General features: G+C 35.9%; 1 protein-coding gene across 1 annotated transcript in view; it reads right to left on the minus strand.

The window, feature by feature from the left end:
* Positions 1 to 16,848, minus strand: part of TRDN (triadin) — a 333,314-nt gene that overhangs the window by 50,967 nt on the left and 265,499 nt on the right. The window contains exon 24 of the mRNA XM_045544289.1: positions 13,246 to 13,284. Coding sequence (XP_045400245.1) covers positions 13,246 to 13,284 — 39 coding nt within the window. The remainder of the gene's footprint in view (positions 1 to 13,245; positions 13,285 to 16,848) is intronic.

Below are 16,848 nucleotides of genomic sequence, written 5' to 3' on the forward strand. Positions count from 1 at the left end.
AGATTTTTCAAAATTATGTTGTGATCATCTTGCATTGAGATATTTAAAATAAAACATGGAAGTGTGTACATGAGCTTTCTCATTAATGTTGTTTATAATTATTTCACCAAAGGAGAAAATTATGCCATGTTTAAGTACAACTATTGAGCAGTTTAGGTCTTGAATAGAAAATGCATTGGGGATATTAATAATTTTCTATTGATTAGCACCATCTGGCAAAGTGCGTTTTAATTACTAAAATTTACTAAACTTTATCAGCCTAAACACCTCCCATCCCAGCCTGATCCTTTAAATGGGTCTTAGGAAAAAATGAGACAATAAGACATGAGCCTCTACTATGATGTAGGAACTGTGAGATTCAATTCTTGTTTTAAAGGTCTGGGATTGGTTATGCATGGGATGAAGATGGAGGCTTTGTGAGAAGGAAAGCACAGCAAAATATTTGAACCTTGAGGGGCATGGTTAAAGTAGCCAGGCATGGCCCCAGAGGAACCATTATTCCATGTTTGCTATTGGTCATGTCAATCTCAGTGCCTGAGCTTGAGAATATTCTGTTCTGAAACCAAGGATGTGAGAACAAAAGAAATGGGTGGTTAATATTATTTCTTTTCTTGTCTAATACATGCAAATAAAGAGGCCTATTTTCCTTTCTTAAGATGTTTTGTGGGCCAACTAGAAACACTGTTTGTGGAACCATCCTGGCAGGAGGGTAGTATATTGGATTGAGGAGAGGGGAGAAGAGCCATAGCTTAGGTGTGGATCACGGAGAATGGCAACAGAGATGGCTGGGGACCCCATGGAGAAAAACTGTGATGCTGACAAGGAAGAAGATAAAGAGAAGACATTGATGAGGATGGAACCCAGAGAGGCTCAGAGCTCAGTGAAAGGGTAGGGGAGGATGCCCCTCCCCCTCCCATGTGCCTTTGGTGAATAGTGAGCCACTAAACTTATGGAAGACTTTTCCACCCTCCAGGAGTTTGGGCAGTAAGTGAGGGGCTACCTCCAGGAGAGTGCCAAAATAGGCCAGAGTGCTGGCTTTCTTCCTCCCAGACACTTCCTCCCCTGCACTCCCCAAACTACGGCAACTGCAAAAACAGTTTGATTGAGCTCAGGCTGACTTGGAGCTGTGCCCTCCCCCCACCCCATTACAACTATGAGAATAGTTTGAGCCTAGAAGTTCGTAAATGGCAGCTTCTCTACTGCAGGGTCCTACACCAGCAGCTCAGATAAGCATGCTGGTCCTGGTGACCCCTGGACACAAGGCGGATGAAGGGGGACATAGGGAAGAAGTCTGGGAGCTGGACTTGGGTGGCAAGGAAGCCCATACAGACATATCCAATGGGAGAGTGCAGTGGAGGGCTGAGGAATAAAGATCTTGGAGTGCACCCATCCCTCCTGCTGGAGAACTGGAGAACTGCAGGGTAAGGATATAAGGATAAGGGTGTGGCATTCTGAGAGGAATAGCCTAGACCCTTGTTCCATAGTAACCAAATACCTCCTACTCAGGCCTGCCAGCTGAACTGATAGTGCATCCCCCACCCCACTCATTGCAACAGAGAGAGCAGTTTGCACTGAGAAGGCTCTTCTCCCTGGCAGGTGCATGTTTCTGGCTGATGTCCCCACAGATAGAGGGGCCCACATCTCTTCCTTTGATGAGTTGTAGTGGAACAGGGGTGCACCATCTGGGAACTCCCTGCCCACAGCCATTTCTCTGAAACACATGCTAGTGGCTCAGACAGCAGACCAGGGGGAGGACTGAGAGCTAGATATGAGTATTGAGGGAGCACACGTGGACTGATCTGACAGGAGTGTGCTGTGGGAGTCCAAGGAGCAGCAATTTTGGAAAAGGCCCATCCCTTCCTGCAGAAAAACTGCACTACTGGACAGGGGATCCCAGTCTGGGGCTTTAGCACTCAACCACTTGGGCCTCTTCCCCACAAATGACCCTTCCAGTTTGGAGAGCTTGTCCTGACCCTTCTACCAGTGCCTCCCCATAGTAGCTGGAAAAGCAACCCCTGAGCCCTGCCAAAGCTTTGCAAAGCCTTTCAGGCTTCCACAACCTAGAAATCCTGAACGGAACAAAAATGAGCAACAAAATTGAAGTAGCAATATAAAACTTCCAACCACCACCAACAAAAAAGCCCTGGATCAGATGGTTTCACAGATGAATTTTATCAAATTTACAAAGAAGAATTGGTGCCCATACTGCAGAAATTATTTCATAAAATCAAGAAGGAACAATCCTCCCCAACTCATTCTATGAAGCCAGTATCACCCTGATACCAAAGCTAGGACAGGACACAACAAAAGAAAACTATAGACCAATATCACTTATGAATATAGATGGAAAAATTCTCAATAAAATTCTAGCAAACCAATTCAACAGGATATCAAAAAAATAATCTACCACACAAAGTGGGCTTCATCCCAAGGATGCAAGGATGGTTTAGCATACATAAATCCATAAATGTGATTCACCAAATAAACAGAAGCAAAACCAAAGGTCATATGATCATCTCAATAGATGCAGAAAAGGCATTTAACAAAATTCAGCACCCTTTTATAAAAATTCTTAACATAATAGGCATAGGTGAAATACATCTCAAAATTATACAAACTATATATGACACACACACAGCCAATGTCATACTAAATGGGGAAAAGTTGAAACATTCCCATTTAAAATTGGAAAAACACAAAGTTGACTATGTTACCATTTCTATTCTACACACTGCTGGAAGTCCTAGCCAGAGCAATCAGACAGCAAAAGGAAATTAAGGGTATCCACATGGGGAAAGAGGAGGTCAAACTATTGCTCCTTGTTGATGATATGTTCTTGTATCTAGAAAACCCCAAAGATTTCACCAACAGACTCCTGGAATTGATAAATAAATTCAGCAAAGTCTCAGGTTACAAAATCAGTGTATACAGATCAGTAGCATTCATATATGCCAACATCAGTCAAGCTGAGAACCAAATCAAAGACTAAATGCCATTCACAATAACTACAAAGAAAGTAAAATACCTAGGAATATATTCAACCAAGAAGGGGAACGATCTCTACAAAAAGAGAACTATGAATCACTGAGGAAGGAAATTACAGAGGATGTAAACAAATGGAAAAACATACCAGACTCATGGATCAGCAGAATCAATATTGTTAAAATGTCCATGCTACCCAAAGTGATTTACAGATTCAATAAAATCTCCATCAAAATACCAATGTCATTTTTTTGCAGATATAGAAAAAATAATTCTACACTTTGTTTGCAACCAGAAAAGAGCCCAAATAGCCAATGTAATCTTTAGCAAAAGGAACAAATCTGGAGGCATCTCTTTACCACACTTTAAGCAATATTACAAGGCTATAGGAACCAAAACAGCATGGTACTGGCACAAAAATAGAAACATAGACCAATGGAACAGAACAGAGAACCCAGATTTAAACCATCCACTTACTGCCATCTGATCATTGACCAAGCAGACAAAAACATACACTGGGGAAAAGAATCCCTATTTTATAAATGGTTCTGGGAAAATTGGATATCCACATGTAGAAGATTTAAATAGTATCTATATCTCTCACCACTAACAAAAATTAATTAAAGATGGATAAAAGACATAAACCTAGAACTTGAAACAATAAAAATTCTAGAAGAAAATGTTGGAAAAACTAATCTAGGTGTCAGCCTTGTGAAAGATTTTATGAACAAGAACCCAAAGGAAATCATAGCAACAACAAAAATTAATACATTGGATTTGATTAAATTAAAAAGCTTCTCCACAGCCAAGGAAACAATTAACAGAACAAATAGACAGCCAACAGAATAGAAGACAATGTTTGTATGCCATGCAGTTGATAAAGGGCTAATAACCAGAATCTACAAAGAACTCAAGCAAATCAGAAAAAAGAAATCAAACAACCCCATTAAAAAGTGAGCAAATGATATAAACAGAACTTTTCAAAAGCAGATAGACTGATGGCCAATAAACATATAAGAAACTGCTCAACATCACTAATCATCATGAAATGCAAATCAAAACCACAATGAGATATTACCTAACCTTAGTGAGAATGGCTTTTATCAAAAATCCCCAAACAGTAGATGCTGTAATGGATGCAGAGAGAAAGGAACACTTTGGGTGGGACAGCAAACTAGTTCAACCTCTATGGAAAATAGTATGGAGATTCCTCAAAGAACTAAAAGTAGACCTACCAGTTGATCCAGCAATCCCAATACTGAGTATTTACCCAAAGGAAAAAAAGACATTTTATAAAAACAACACTTTCACTGGAATGTTTACAGAAGCACAATTCACAATTGCAAAGATGTAGAATCAACCCAAGTGCCCATCAATTCATGAGTGAATTAATACAATATGGTATACATATACCATGGAGTACTACTCAGACATAAAAAAATGAATTAATACCTTTTGCAAAAATCTGGATGGAACTGGAGACCATTCTCCTAAGTGAAGTATCTCAAGAATGGAGAAACAAACACCACATGCACTCACTATTAAATTGGAACTAATCGATCAGCACTCATGTGCACAGATGGAAGTAAAACTCAGCAGAAATCAAGTAGGTGGGATGGGGGTGGAGGGGATGGGTGAAATCATATGTAATGGGTACAATGTGTACTATCTGTGTGATGGATACTCTTATAACATGGACTCAAGCAGTACAAAAGCAATCCATGTAACCAAAACATTTGTGCCCCTATAATATTTATTCTCTAATAAGAAAATTAATCAGAAAAAAGATGTTTTATGTTATTGGTAGATAGCTAAATTTGAGCTGCATATGAAAGAGAAGATTTTTCATGCTTGCCCACAAGAGATATCTGAAACATTTTCCTCTAGAATATGATTCAATTATTAAATATCAACCCTCTTTTAAGCATCTCAGAAGTGTGAAACACTTTATCACAGGCTTGAGAAATATTTCCATATTTAAATATTAATGTGTTCATCCACAAAATTGTAAAACAAACAAATTGAGCTAAGAGCATTTTTTAAAGCTGGATAATATATTGGGCATTAAAAATGGTATATATGCATGTTTAGTTGGGAGAAGAAAGGAAGGAGATAGAGAATAAGTTGAAATAATTAATGATATTAGCATAAATTAGAATAGCAAAGAAGATATAAATTGAGCATTATGTTTACACGGGGAAAACTCAATTCTTGTAAATGTTGTAATATTCTATCAGAACAACTTGCAAAATATCCTGGAAACAGAAACCTTTCTAACATAGTTGGCATATTAACAGTCATGTATTTAAAAAGTTTCTGAGTTTTTCTTTTAATATACAAGTACCATAGTATGGACTTTCTCTATGGCAAGTAATAAAGCCTTCGCTAGTGAATTGCTTTTACCACCCTGAAAGATCTCAATTCAAGTCTCATTACTACACCTTTCTGAATTAGGTTTTAGATTGTGTTGAAATAGGAAAGGAGGATTTTTTCAGTAAAAATTTTCCAAAAAGAACAAAAGACAGCATAATTTTTTTATTTCCACAAACTATATAAGCATGAAAATCAGTCTGAAGAAAGCCTGAAAACTAAAAATTATGACTTTTGGAGGAGTCTAAAATACACACTATTGAAGAAATAACAAGGTGAACTATCTGAACAGTGGCCAATAACATTTTATCTACAGTGATGCATAAGTAGTAATTTTTGCTGAAGCTGCCTTTATTCTTCCTTTTTTCTCTTAATACAGAAGACTTGGATATTTTCCTAGAATCTACAGAGAATGCATCTCTCTGAGATTTTAAACCAGCTGAGAAAAATCGTACCTGTCATAGACTGATTCAGAAGCTACTAATGAGATTGTACTTGATTGACTGAATTAGCTAAGTAATAGTTCTTTTCCTAACTCCTAACCTCTACAAGATAAATTTAATCAGAAAAAACTTTCAAGAATATAGCACTCAAGTCACCTAAAATAAAAATTGCTTTTATTTTTGTAAGCCAAATGGCCAATAATTGTGTTTTATTCAGATTTTGAAAGATGTACCAAATTTTAATTCTAGAAAGTTGTCTACTGTACTTATTAGTATAATTTATAGCCAACATATTAAATGTTTATTTTGTACCCCAAAACATTCTAAGTATTTTAAAAGAAATATCTTAACATTTATTGTAATCTCCATGAAATCAATTTCTCCATTGAGCAGATTAAGAAACAGCCTTCCAGGTCCATGTCAGCACATAACTGAACTTTTATTATGTTTGTTCATTCAGAGATATTTACTGAGCTCTTACTATGTGCCAGAAACTCTTCTAGGCACAGGAAATACATGAAATAAATCCACCAAAATCTCTATCCTAAGGAACATGGAGTCTGCTGTCCTGAGTTGTTAACCATATCATCTAGATTTGTTGTCTAAAGCTTAACTTTAGGCTTCCAATTCAAAATAGCCCACAATTCCAACCTTTTTTTTTCTGCCCCCCCCCATTCATCTCTGCTTATATTATTCTGAGAGTAGAATGGTAACAGTGTTTTTAAAGTTCTACCTTGGGCAGCAAAATAATATCCAGGATATGTTTGTAAGAGGAAGGTACACTACTTTTAAGGTTACCTTAAACGACAACAACTTGCAACATTATCAGTCTTTGTCCAACTTTCTTAGAAATCAGGTTGAGTATTTGGGTGAGGTCAGTGATATGTTGAGAGTAGCAAGATCACCCTATCTATGCACTTTGTAACCTGGTGATCCATGTGATCTTTATGAGTGTGCATTCTTGCCTGTAACTTGGGTAAAATAATGACCTAAAACTCAATTTATTATTTTACATTATGAGATCAAATTATACATGTATGTGAATGAGTCCTCTTGATGAATTCATTAACTGTTCCATCAATAGTAGCTATTTTTAATTTTCTGGGATTTGGTATAGTAGGCACTCAATAAATGTCCTGAGCTAACATGGTTAACATCATTACAACTTTCTTAATTTATTGTACATTTTCTTGTAATAAACCCCCTCAGCATATTATAACAGAAAATGCCTGGTGGTTATTCAATGAATAGTCAGCAATGATAGAAACAGCGGTTCACCTGCTGGCTCACAAACAGAAAATTTACACGTCTGTCTGTAAGCATACTTATGTAGTAGTTATCATCACAGTCTCTTATATGCTGTCACATTCATTTTTTAATTGTATTCGCTTTGCTCTAGTGCTTCCCCAAATGTTTTAATAAATGTAAAACACCATTTCTCACAGTGTATTCCGCTGAACACTGATGTTATGTTACAAAAAAAGATGCCATGGTGGAATAAATTAGAGAAACATTGGGTGAAATAAAGTTCATTTTGTTTAATCTCAGACTTCCCTAATTTGTACATATTTCTGATGAAGTCCTAGAGCTTTCATCAAACGTACTTAGCCTCAAAAACCTTTCATGTACCAATAATGAATACGAGTGTCTTGTATGCAATACACTGTGACATACAAGGGTAAGAAATACCTTACTAATTGCAGAATGTCCCCCCACGCCCTGCCAACAGTAATGCTATTGGTTTATATTCTTAGCTGAACTATATAAAATTGTACGGTTTATGCAGGAAGAAGGGATTAATTCAAAGTTTTAAAATTTAATGTGGCATCATAGTCTTTCATAAACACTCTAACCCTGTAAATTTGAAATGACAGTTGCTTTTATATCAGTTTGACAAATTGGGAACCATTTAAACCACACATTCTCTGAGCTAGCTCACTTTTCACTCTACCATGATGCTTTCCTAACTAAATATCCTCCCCTTTCCCTTTTTTAGACATGAGTTTGAAATAATAGTCTACAGTGTATACTTTCTCACCCCAATTCCCAACTCAATGCCTCAAACTGTAGTAATTTGATTTCCCCCATTCAGCTCCAGTGAAACTGCTCCTACGATCCTTAAGGACTCTATATTCCAAAAAGTACATTTTGGTTATTATCTTACTGTAAATCTCTGTTACATTTAATACTTTGACAACTTCCTCCTTCTTAAAATTTTTTCTTTTCTGGTTTCTGAGCAATATCTGACTTCTAAGACAATACCCATCTTGCTTTGCCCCTTCCTTCCTTCCTTCCTTCCTTCCTTCCTTCCTTCCTTCCTTCCTTCCCTCCCTCCCTCCCTCCTTCCTTCCTTCCTTCCTTCCTTCCTTCCTTCCTTCCTTCCTTCCTTCCTTCCTTCCTTCTTTCCTTTTTCTCCTTTCCTTTCCTTTCTTTTCTTCCTTCCTTCCTTCCTTTCTTTCTTTCCCTTTCTTTCTCTCTTTCTCTCTCTCTTTCCCTCCCTCCCTCCCTCCCTCCCTCCCTCCCTTCCTTCCTTCCTTCCTTCCTTCCTTCCTTCCTTCCTTCCTTCCTTCCTTCCTGTCTTTCTTTCCTTCCTTCCTTTCCTTTCCTTTTTAAACTCAGGTCTACTTCTCCTGTGTCTACTCCTTCAATACTAGGGTTTTTTTATGGGTTGTTTCCTCAGTCCTTAGCTCTTCTTCCTCTTCACACTCGCCATGGGAGATGTCAATAACTCTCATCATTTTAGCCAGCACTTCTGTGCTGAGGTCTTCTAAATCTACAGCTATGTTTTCTCCCCAGGTGCCTGACAAACATACCTAAATTCATATCCCACTGGTACCGCTCATTCAACATGTGTCTCCTCTACCTCTATTCTAGCTAGATTATAAACTCTAGGAGAAAAGAAACTTAATTGTCTTTGTCAGTATAAGGTTGCATTTACCATATTGCCTAACATAAAGTAACTACTCAACCAAAACTTGTGGAATAAATATACCAAAAATTTACATAGTAATTATTAAAATATCATCCTTTTCTAAATCTGCCACCTTTTTTTTTTTGAAATTCCAATCTCAATAGGTGATTGGTGTCCACCTTCTATTCCAAAACAGAAAACTAGGAGTAACCATAGATTTTCCCCACCCTCCAACCCCCTAATTTTGGCCATATTTACATTATTTTATAATATCTCTTTTTGTTTGCTTCTACTAATGCTCTATTAGGATCTACCAATATCTCCACAGGTGTCATTGAAATGATCCCACCTCCCCAGGAAACTGATTTTCCTAAAAACACCCTCTGTATTTCCAATCTTGGTGTTCAGTCAGAATGAGCAATTTGAAATTCTAATTTAAGCCTATATCTCATTCTGCTTAAAGACATGTAATTGTTCCCACTATATTGTGTATTATTATACAGTGTTCTCTCCATGTTCTCATGTTTTTATAAGTCATGTTTAGTGCAATAGTATTTGAGTAAGACAATAAGACCCATATAAAATACCACTGGTGATGCTGGAGTGCTCCCAAGAAGCAGAGAAAAGTTATGACATTATAAGAAAAAGTTGAATTGCTTGATATGTAGCATAGATTAATATCTGCAGCTGTGGTTGCCCATCATTTGATGAGAAATAAATCCAGCATAAAGATAATTGTAAAAAAAAAAAAAAGGGAAATTCATGAAACTGTCATTTCAGCTACCCCAGCAGGAGTGAAAACTCTGCACTTTTTGCAAAATACCTTTTTATCTCACATTGAAAATGCAGCTTTTATGTGGGTGCAGGACTGCTATAACAAAGGCATACTGGCCAGGCACGATGGCTCATACCTATAATCCTAGCACTCTGGGAGGCTGAGGCGGGAAGATCATTTGAGGTCAGGAGTTCAAGACCAGCCTGAGCAAGAGCAAGACCCCATTTCTACCAAAAATAGAAAAAATTAGCCAACTGCAGTGACGCATGCCTATAGTCCCAGCTACTCAGGAGGTTGAGGCAGGAGGATTACATGAGCCCAGGAGTTTGAGATTACAGCAAGCTATGATGATGCCACTACACTCTAGCTGGGGTGACAGAGCAAGACTCTGTCTCTAAGGAAATACATACATACATACATACATACATTAAGGCATATCTATAGACTCTAATATGATTCGAGAAAAAGTGAAATCATTATGTGACAACTTAAAGCAAAAGGAAGAAGGATCTAATGCTGAAGAACTTAATGCCGGCAAAGGATGATTTGACAGTTTTAGAAAGAGGTTTGATTTTAAAAATGTTCAGGTAATAGGAGAATCAGGTTCTGCTGACCAAGAAGAGCCAGCAGACGAGTTCTCAGAGGCCATTAAGAAAATCATTGAGGAGAATGGATATCTGCCTGAACAGGTTTTTAATGCAAATGAAAGTGCCCTATTCTGAGAAAAAAATGCCACAAAGGATATTTATTAATAAAGAAGAAAAATGAGCACCAGAATTTAAGCCAGGAACAGATAAGCCAACTCTATTGTTTTGTTCAAATGCAGTCAGATTTATGATCAGGATTGCCCTTATCCAAAAAGCTGCTAATCCCCCAATGCCTGAAAGGAAAAGATGAATAACAGCTGCCAGTCTTTGGGTTGTATAAGAAGACCCGCACAATGAGAACCTTTATTCTAGATCTGTTCCATCTATACTTTGTCCTGAAGTCAGGAAGCACCTTTCCAGGGACTCCCTTTTAAAGTTCTTTTGATATTGGACAATGCCCCTGGCCACCCAGAATTCCATGAGTTCAACACAAAAGGCATCAAAGTGATCTACTTGCCTCCAAACATAATGTCTCTCCCTAATTCCGTCTCTAGTTCAGGGGGTCATAGGTCCTTCAAAGCTGATTTCACAGAGTATTCTGTGGAAAGGATTATCAATGGAAGAACAACTTGATAGAGAGAACATCATAAAGTTCTATCAACGATTACATCATTGAAGATGTCATTGTTGCTATAGAAAAAAAAAACATGAAAACCATCAAGCTTGACACAATAAATTCCTGCTGAAGAAAACCGTGTCCAGATGTTTTACATGACTTCACAAAATTTATAACAGAGCCAATCAAAGAAGTCACAAAACGGATTGTGGACATGGCAAAAAAAAAAAAAAAAAAACAGGTGGGAAGTGAAGAGTTTCAAGATATGGATTTTGGAGAAATTCAAGAGCTAACAGGCACCATATGAGAGGAATTAACGGAAGATGATTTGATGGAGATGAGTGCTTTCAAACCAGTTCCAGATAATGAGGAAGAAGACGTAGAAGCAGCAGTGCCCCAAAGCAAATTGATATTAGAGAATCTGGCAGAAGCATCTGATTGTTCAAGGCTGCTTTTGATTTCTTTTACAATACGACCCTTTTATGATACGGTCTCTGAAACTAAAGCAAATGGTGAAAGAAGTATCGGTACTATATACAAACATTTTTAGAGAAATGAGAAAGCAAAAGAGTTAGAAATTACAATGTATTTTCATGAAGTTACACCAAGTGTGTCTTCCTCTCCTGACTCCCCTTCCACCTACTCCACCTCTTCTGTCCCTGCCACCCCTGAGATGGCAAGACAAACCCCACTCTTCTTTCCTCCTCCTCCTCTTCAGCCTACTCAACATGAGAAAGGAAGGTTGGAGACCTTTATGATGAGTCTCCACTTCCACTTAATTAATAGTAAATATGTTTTCTCTTCCTTATGATTTTTAAATGATATTTTCTTTTCTCTAGTTTACTTTTGTGAGAATACAGTGTATTTGTACATATAACATACAAAATATGTGTTAGTCTACAGTTTATGTTATGGGTAAGACTTCCAGTCAACCTTAGGCTATTAGTAGTTAAGTTTTGGGAGAGTTAATAGTTATAGATGGATTTTTTTGGCCTGTGAGAGGACCAGTCCCTGTTATCCCCACAGGGATCAACTATATATTTCTAAAATTCCAGCTTAAAAACATTTTCTCCATGAAGTTTTCACTGACTGCTACAGACTACAGGAATGGCTCCTCTCTCTAGTCTCCTAGGGCATGTTTCACTAGTATAATCTCCTTGTAGATGTCTTTCAATAGTTCATATCTATGTCCTCAATTATATTCTTTGGGATGAATACAATATCTTACCACCTGTTTGTAAACTAGTAAACTAACACTAGTAAGCTAGTGAACTAGTTACTAAACACTCTTACTAGTGTTAATAACTAGTAAATTAACACTAGTAAGAGTGCTAACAATAATAGAGCAATTTTTATATGCAGTTTCCTTTTCTGCAGATATATTTAGAGTGTAATAGCTTTTGATGTAAACACTCAGTATATCATTTTATCTTTATTATATATTTTTCTACAATTTAAAATCGCTGATTTAGTCATTGATCTTCCAAAGAATGCATGCTTTCAGACTGTATAAAATCACCTAAACCGGATTTGTTCATTCACCAGAAATAAGAAAGTGACTTAAATCCTTTTATGTTGACAGTATTTTGAAGAGAAGTGGCATTAATAAGTCAGGCTAATATTTAACATATGCATATAAAAGTGAATTACAATTACTTAAATATAGGTTAAAATTTGTACAAATTAGTAGAAGTAAATATTTTAAGACTAATAGTATATGAATGTCTACATTCATGTAGTAACACTTTCACTGTACAGGCAGATATAGATTTAACCTTCTTTTATATAGATATAGATATATAAATCTCTTTTATATGGATATAAAATACTTGAAGAGGGTTAGCCATAGAAAGATTGTAAGGAACTGAAACTTTTCTCAAACTGTCTCCTTCTGCATTTTCCCCTATTCTATGATGTTTCTTCTCCAGACTTTCATCATTTGACTTGAGTACCCAGCTAATCTCTTGACTTCTTCCCTTGCAAAATCTGTTTTTAGAAAGTCTATTTTAAAAGTATACCAATTTCAAGTTAATGGCCAATAAGGCAATGGATTACCTCTCCAAATAATAGTTGTATATTTAATTGTGGTTAAAAATGTGTTGAATATATTAAAGTGAAACACGTGAAACTCTGTTTCTTGAGATAAAAATGGTTGAATGTAGGTGAATCTGGGGTTCATAAGGCTTACACGATGATAAGGATAAGTTTTAGCTATTTGTAACACTCTGGGTGGAGTGTCTAAAATTCAAATTGCCACTTTAGCATTTTGCAAACATTGTTCAATTGTCCAATAAATAAACAAAGAGCATTATATTGTAATGGTTCCAGCACTTTGATGAACTTGTCCAAAATCTGCTACCAGAAAACATGGAATCTATTTTAATCTTAGCATACATTTAATTTTACTGCTTGTTGTCTTAAAAATATAAGGGGAGGTTGCACCAATTTTTTTTCCATGTTTTGGGTGTCTCAAAGCTTTACTCAACTGTGATTGTAAACTGGCCTTTTTCTAACCAAATGACATCTATTTAATATGTAAATTTTACACAAAGTGTCCTTACCTGATTTGGACATCTTTTCATCTTTTCTAGTTTCAGGTTCTAGGGTGAAATATACATATACACATACAAACAAACAGGGGGAAAAAATAAGCATTTGAAAAATAATCAGTACCAAGTGGATTAATAGGCAGGATTCATAGATTTTTTTTAATCTGGCTCAATTTTGGTTATAGTTATGTACTTTTATCAATATATTAATGGAACACGTACCTTTGGTAAATTATAAAGTAACAAGCAAACGTACTTCAATTTTAAAATCCAGTTTGCTAAAAAGTTTCATATTAACCACATGATTTGGCATCTTGTCTTTAATAAGAACCAATCTCTTATGATTCGTAAGAGTTCTTTAAATATTGCAAATAAGAAAATTAATAAATACTACTCAGAAAAAAGTGTCATAATTTTTCCTAATTTGACCAATTTAAGCAATTTTCTACTTTGACTACTGTACACTTAATTCATGGAGCTCCACCTGGTGGTTAATTTAATAATTTCAAAATGATATGATTATTGTTCTTTTGTATTTCTATTAATATTAATTTTATAAAATAAATTAAGTTGGCTAAAATTCAGTATAATAATATAAAAATCAGTGAAATAAAGTATTTTGTTCTCTTCTTGTCCTAGGACAGTGTCTTTTGTCCAGAAAAACTCTGTATTCTAACTTAGTATAGAATAATTTCATAGTTTTTTAAACTATTCAAGTTATGTTGATAGCACCATTAATGTGGTAGTTAACTGTATTTTTATGTTGTCAGCCCATTATTTTATTTAACTAATTTGCTTCAGCTTTATAGTTCTTCCCCCTTGGCATAGAGTCTTGTTTTGATTAATGAAAAGGTTCTGATCCATTGCAGTTTTCCCCACTTCAAACAGTAGAAAACTGACCTCATAGTTAGAATACTTACTGAGCATGGACTATGAATCAAAGATAGTGATAGTCAGCTTTATTTGGATTTTAGCCTAGTAGTTTCTCACTTTCTATAGTTACAATAAATAAAAGAAACTCATTTAACCGCAAAATTTTATATAATAGAGAATTACATGGCCACTTACAGCCTTCTTCCTATAATACTTGAATACACGCTCTGCAAAAGGAGCAGGGTATTCTGTAATAAGTGATTTCAGTGCTATCATTGCACTTTGACATTCTTTGGCACATATCCTCCTTTTTTAGTTGATACATTTTCTTACCTGGGTAGAACGTATCCTATGTTAATGTTTTCTATGTATCTTAATTTTAAAGGAAATTTTGTCATATGATTTTTACATAATTTTTGTTTATTGTCTATATCCTTCTTTAGATTTCAAGCTCCACTAGGACAAAAATGATGCCTTGTTTAGTACTCAAATATCAGCACTTGGTCGGATACCTGACATGTGGAATATGACTAATAAATACTGTTGAATGAATGAATGAGCGAAGGAAATGGTAAATGTAGAAGGACCAAATGCTCCATCTAACGTAATGCAGTCCTAGAAGAAATTGAATCATCTTGTGCTTCAAGAAATAAAGATAGCTTTTACATTTATTTTTTATTTTAGAAACTTTTAAAAAATTAAGTGATTTTTTCTGTGTATAACCGTAGCAAATGTGGCTTCCAGTAATTCAGTGATTCCTTCAATTATTGCCTTTCCTGATGATATATGCTTTATCTCAGCCAGCTTAGGCTAAAGTTAAGTCATGTGTAATTCCTTAGTTTGCAATAAAACAATTTTATCTTTTGGGAGTGAATTCTGAAGATTTTGGTTTCATTAAAAAAGAAACAATTCTTTTCTTTTTTTCCCCCTCTACTAATTCCTTCCTTATTAAATCTCTGCTAAACCAACATATAATTTAAACTTTCAAGCAAATTAGCAAAAGTGTAGTAATGAGAATTAATGTTTGTGGAGTACTTATTATGGCCCAAGTACTGGTCAATTGTTAACTTCTATTATTCTATGAAGTAAGTTATTTTATCCCCATTTTGCAGATGAAGCAATTGAGGTTTACAAAAGTTAAAGTAATTTGCAGGAGCTCATCCAGCTGCCACGTGGCAGAACCAGGCCTCCATCTTCCCAGCCTATTCCACCCTGCCAGGGGTCACGTATCAAGGTCTGGATAGCATGACCCTGGTCTCCTTCTTAGTTCTCAGTTTGTGAAATGAGGTTGGTTTAAATAGCTGAATTCTTCAGAAACAAATTCCCACAAATTTAAATCTTCCTAGGACTGAGTTCACTAGCATTTTGCTCATCAAGTAGCGGTTTCTATTTAAAAGAGCCTTGCTTCCCACTCTGCACGTGGCTTTCATCCCTGTCAATCACATTGTCATTGTAACCTTGAAATGAAATCATTTTAGCCTCAATGTTTGTGGTGGGGAATAGTTTTATCAGCTATTAGTACAAAACAACAAGAACCTACTTCATCTTATACACAGAATTTTATAATCATGCTTATGAATATGCTCTATCCAACATGCATCCAGCTGTGGGCTTTCTTACTAGAACAGAACTACTGGCTTTTAGAATTATATAAACAACATTGACAAGGTGACCTCAGGACAAGTGAAAAGTAGACTTTGGGGTCACATAATCTTACTTCAAAAGCAAACTTGCTTTCTTTGTGTCCTTGGGCATTTCTTAAAACCTCTAGTCTCTGTTTTGTCATTACTAAAATCAAGAAAATAATGTAAAATTGATATGAGAGTTATAAGTGATGTACGTAAAGAGCTTAGCTATTTTTAAATTATGCTCATAAACTCAAATTGCATAATCTTTCCACGTCATTTTCTTTTTTTAAAACAGAATTGGAACTTTACCCTTGAATTTGCAAAGCAGGAATCACTATGTGAGATATCAGTAACAGATTTTCTAAGGTGAGCTGCTCTTTCATTAGACTACTTGGTTATTAAGAACTCAATGCCCTCATTTTGTAGACGGCATTCCTGTTGACAGTAAAGTCTTTAATTTTGAGTCATATAAGAATTCAGTTCCTAACTAGAACCTGTTTCAGGTCATATAAAAATGACATTATAAATATGATACATAAGTATTTTTAAAGTTTAATCAAAAGGTTTCAATGAGACACTTCAGGAAACCAAAATCAGTGGTTAATGCTTGCGATTGGTCCTACAAGCCAGAGAGAGGGAAGGGGAGCTTTTATTTTTCACTTCATCTTTACTGTTTAATTTTTTCCTACAACAGTTTAGTGTTGTATAATAATAAAACATCTAGTTTCTATAAACATTTGCCACTGGAGCCCTTTATTTTGGGCTCCACATACAAGCATTGCAGAAACATGGAATCAAGAAGTCCCCATGCTGAGCTGTTGAGCCAGACAGCCTGCCAATTCATATGCAGCACTGACTTTTCCAGGCTGTTGATTTCATTTATGAAATGTAAATTGCTGATGGGCCTGGGGAGGGGAGCTTCATTAATGATGTTTCAATGTCATCAACAGTGTTTTCAAGTAGAGCAGGCAGACCAAAACTTCAGCATGCAAGCACTTGGCAGGAAAGGGTAGCAGTAGAGACCAACTCTGTTTAGGAGTCTCTGTTTTGTCTTCACAGAACAAAAAGAAAGACATTTATTCAATATGTAAATCCTAAGAATTGGCATTCTAAA

Source organism: Lemur catta, chromosome 2 (genome assembly GCF_020740605.2).
Source record: "Lemur catta isolate mLemCat1 chromosome 2, mLemCat1.pri, whole genome shotgun sequence".
Lineage (NCBI taxonomy): Eukaryota > Metazoa > Chordata > Mammalia > Primates > Lemuridae > Lemur > Lemur catta.